The sequence below is a fragment of the Phalaenopsis equestris genome, unplaced genomic scaffold (genome assembly GCF_001263595.1).
Source record: "Phalaenopsis equestris unplaced genomic scaffold, ASM126359v1 Scaffold000121, whole genome shotgun sequence".
NCBI lineage: Eukaryota > Viridiplantae > Streptophyta > Magnoliopsida > Asparagales > Orchidaceae > Phalaenopsis > Phalaenopsis equestris.
The window spans coordinates 22,509-27,262 of NW_018164563.1; the positions used below are offsets into that span (position 1 = coordinate 22,509).

The 4,754-nt window shown below is 38.6% G+C and overlaps 1 protein-coding gene across 1 annotated transcript; it reads left to right on the forward strand.

Moving 5' to 3' along the window:
- The first annotated feature begins 1,243 nt into the window (after nucleotides 1-1,243).
- LOC110021076 (putative disease resistance protein RGA3) lies at nucleotides 1,244-4,736 on the forward strand. Its single transcript, XM_020719408.1, has 2 exons — nucleotides 1,244-3,147; nucleotides 3,201-4,736. Exons 1-2 carry the CDS (start codon nucleotides 1,519-1,521, stop codon nucleotides 4,734-4,736), a joined length of 3,165 nt encoding a protein of 1,054 aa, XP_020575067.1. The 5' UTR covers nucleotides 1,244-1,518.
- The last annotated feature ends 18 nt before the right edge of the window (nucleotides 4,737-4,754 follow it).

The following is a 4,754-nucleotide window of genomic DNA, read 5'->3' on the forward strand; positions in this document are numbered from 1 at the left end:
TTAGCCAAGCTTGAGCGAGCTCAGGCTTGGCTCGTGTTCGGCTCGTTCGAAATAGTCGTGTTCGAAATTGACTCGTGTTCGAAATTGACTCATGTTCGAAATTGACTCGTGTTCGAAATCGGCTCGTGAATAGTGTGTTCGTGTTCAGCTTGCAACTCGATTTAAATGTTTTTGTTCGTGTTCGGCTTGTTAAAATTAATTGAAAAAAATAGATGTAGAGTGTTAGATTTGAATCTGAATCAAATTTATGCAAATAAGGTGCAAAACCACATCACCTCAATAACTTTTATGATTCAAACTTGGATGTAAATGTATATAATATATTATTTTTAAAATAATATATGTAATATATTATTATATAAATAATTATATGATTTTTTTTTAATTCAAACAAAAACAAGCCGAACATGAGCAAACAAATAGCTGTTCTTATTCTGCTTGTTTATAATTAGAGCCTAAAAAAATTATCCATGTCCGGCTCGTTCGTTAATTGAACGAGCTGAACACGAACTATTTAACAAGCCGAGCACGAAATATTCGCGAACAACAAACTTTTTTAACAGCCATATCTATAACACTTTTATATGCTTGATGCATGGTAGAATTATTATAAAATTTAATGAAACTTGCATACCGTCATAAATTTGAATTTTAACCCATCTAACCCCAAAAACATCAATTCATATATATATATCACCTTATTTATACAATAAGCTATGTATTTCAATTTTTAAATATTAAAATTGTAATATTTTATATGAAAGTGGTATAAATGTAAAAAGAAAATAAAATAAAAGTCGAGGTATTAGATTTGTAAATACATTGCCGCATTTTATAATTAAGATATAATCATGGACCATATCTAAAAACATGGATAATTGCCGATCAGTAACGGTTACGTATATGAATCCATGCATGAATTATATATATATAATATATATATATATATATATCATTCCTTTCGTGACTTGGTCTGGCTTTAATATTCGCTTTGCTGCAGAGTAATGAAATATTAATATAAATAAGATTCATTTACATACAGACCACCCAATTTTTATGTATTTATATCTAAAACCCATAACTCTCTTTTTTTTTTTTTTACATTTATAATTACCACCCAAGTCTTTTCATATTGCATAAAAAGCAAAATATATGTTTAATTTCATGCATAAATAAGGTGGCATATATAAAAAATAAAACTTAGATATAAGATTATATAAATACACAAGAACTAAGTGGCATATATGCATGTAAATCTATTCCAATAACTAATAAACATAAGCTAGAATAATGATCAAATATTCCTTATACTTCTCTTGATCAACTCCTGCACAAAAGCTTCAGCACAGCTTGGTAGCTGTAGAAAACAAGCAATTCCAATTTAGGTTGGAGAAGGGAGGAACCTTGTTAAATCTGACTAGTCTGCTTTTGAAGCTCATATAAAATAGCCTACTCTCAGGTTCTTCTTTTGTGTCCAATTCTCTCCTCTTTTTATTCAGACAGAGCTAGCGAATAAAAATGGCGATGATTCTCGACGCATTTGTGGGCAACTGCGTTGAAAAGCTCACGAGCATGGCGAGCGAGAAGGTGGTCATGGTTTTGGGTGTCAGGGATGAGCTCAAAAGGCTACAGCGTCGAATGGCAAGAATCCACAAGTTTTTGGAAGCGGCGGAGCGGCGGCGGCTTGAAGACCCAGACATCAACCACTGGGTTGGTGAGCTCAAGGACGTCGCTTATGATGCCGATGACATTATTGATCTCTGCAGGATACAAGGCACTCTTCTTCTCATCGACCGGCCATCTTCTTCCAAGAGAAGAACGGTATGCTTCGACTTCTCCCTCTTATCTTCCTGCTTTGCCAGCGTTCCGCATCGCTATGAGATTGCGGAGAGCATTAAAGCTCTTAATGATAAACTGGAGGAGATCTACAAAGATAGGCTGCAATTCAATTTAGAGGAGAGCAGAGAAAAACCAAAGCTTCAAACGATCACGGCGGTGAACACCCGCCAAACTTCCCCCTTGGTAGAATTTGATGTGTTGGGAATTGAGATTGAAGTGGCCACAAAAGAGTTGGTGACGATTATAGTTGCAGAGCAGGCGAATAAATGTCGTGTCTTTGCGCTTACTGGGATGGGAGGGATAGGCAAAACCACACTTGCCCAAAAAATATATAACGATAAGAAGATACAAACTGAGTTTCAAATCAAAGTGTGGGTTTGTGTTTCACAGAGTTATAATGAGATAGAATTGTTACAACAACTGATTAGAGGAGCTGGAGGTTACTATGGTGAAGCAAGAACTAAAACAGAGCTCCAACCAATTCTTCAATCTGTTGCTCATGGGAAGAGTCTTTTTCTTGTTTTGGATGATGTTTGGAGGGCAGATGTTTGGATTAATTTGTTTAAAAATCCTTTACAGAGCGCTGCCGCTTTTGTTAGAATATTAGTCACAACCAGAGATGAAAATGTAGCGAGAGAAATGGGGGTGGCACACATACATCCAGTGATGCAGCTATCAGTTCAAACTAGTTGGGAAATACTTTGGAGAAGGGTTTTTGTGGAGGGAGAAGAGAGGGAGATTGGAATGTTGATCGATTTAGGAGTCCAGATTGTAATAAAATGCTCCGGTTTGCCTCTAGCCATAAAGGCCATTGCTGGTGTTCTTGCGAAGAAAGAGAAAAGTAGAAGAGAATGGGAGAAGGTTCTTAGAAATGATGCATGGTCAATGAGAAACCTTCCTGAAGAGCTCCGTGGAGCACTGTACCTCAGTTATGACGACCTTCCATCTAATCTCAAGCAATGCTTTGTTTACTGTTCATTATTTCCTGAGGATGAATCGCTTGATCGTGATGATCTGGTTCGATTATGGGTGGCTGAAGGATTCGTAAAAGAGCAAGCTGATTCATTAGTAGAAGATGTAGCAGAAGAATATTATAATGAGTTGATTAGAAGAAATCTTCTGCAACCCGATCCTTTTGATGCCACTGAATGCAGAATGCATGACCTATTGAGATCTCTAGCAAAGTTTCTTTCACAAGACGAAACTTTTTCTGGAAAGACAATGGCTGCAACAACCCCCTCTTCAAGTACGAAACTTCGAAGACTATCAATCGAAACTCCAGAAAGTGTATCGGCCATTAAAGATTTGGTAGTGGAGCAGAAATGTTTGCGAACTCTTTTGCGAACTCTACTTACTTTCAGCAGAAATGTTTGCGAACTCTACTTACTTTCAATGGCATCAAGGTGTTGAATGATAATCAGTTGATGGGATTAGCACGCCTTCGTGTGCTGAGAATTAACAACGTTGATATCGATAGCATTCCCAATTCCATTGGTGATCTGATACACTTGAGATATCTTAATTTGGATGAAACAAACATCAAAGAGTTGCCGGAATCCATAGGAAGCCTCACCAACCTCCAGTTCCTAAACCTCCGGGCCTGCACTTTTTTGATGACACTCCCTAAATCCATCACAAAGCTGCACAATCTACGTCGCCTTGGTCTCTACAACACTCCCCTAATCTCCATACCAAAAGGAATTTCAAAGCTAGAAAAGATTAATGACCTCAGCGGATTTGTTGTGGCTGATTCAAGAGAACCAGAAGACTCCTACAGCAGCTTGGAGGAGCTGCTCAACTCTCTTTACCAGCTGAGAATGCTCAGTATTTCAAGGATGGAAAGAGTTCGAAGAGGAGCTTTAAGTCTTCAAAAACTAACTCGCCTTATTGACCTTAAATTGCTTTACACAAAAGCGGCAGATCGACCTCTTACAACAGAAGAGGACATCACACGCATTGAAGATGTCTTGGAGCAGCTATGTCCTCCCCAATGCCTGGAACGCCTCCACATAAGAAAATTCTTTGGCGCTCTTTACCCAAGCTGGATGAAGTCTCCATCCTTCGGACATCGTCTTCCTCATTTGACCACACTGGAGCTATCCAAAAATATTTCATGTTCTCAGCTTCCACCCGCAGGTGAGTTACCTCAATTAACTCATCTATACATAATCGGTGCAGCTGCAGTGAAGAGCATTGGGTCTGAGTTTCTAGGCGTGGGTGTGTGGGATGGCAACTACACAGCATCAAGAATAATATTCCCCAATCTTCAAAAGCTTATTCTCCGCAACATGCCTGAACTGGAAGAGTGGAGTTTTAACAAAGAGATGGAAGAATTTGAGCACGGAAGAGGAAAGACATATGTTTTACCTCATTTAGAAAATTTGGTAATCGATGATTGTCCGAAGCTTAAAGCACTTCCAAAAGGGTTAGAACAGTCAAAGATGAAGACCCTCTATATTCAAGGAGCTCATAGCCTTCAAGCAGTGGAAAATCTCATCACTGTGGAACAACTGATGATCGTTGACAATCAAAGTCTAGAGATGGTCTCTCATCTCCCTGCACTACAAGTTCTTCAAGTCAACCATTGCCCAGCACTGAACTCTGTAAAGAAACTAGAATCACTTGAGCGACTGAACCTGTTTGATGTGTTTATGGAGAGAATTCCAGAATGGGTGGCTAGGCTGCTCAAGGAACAAAATCTAGCTGATGATGCTGATTTTCTTTTTCAATTGGTTTGCAATGAGAGAACTCTTTCGAGACTACTGAAAGGAGGTCCTGACTGGTCCATAATAGAACGAATCCCACGCGTCTTTGCATCAGATAATGTGGGAAGAGGTTTTCTGCGATACTCAAGGAACCCTTTCAACTATTACACAAACTTGTTTGTTGTTGATTGAATTTGTCACTGTGCCATA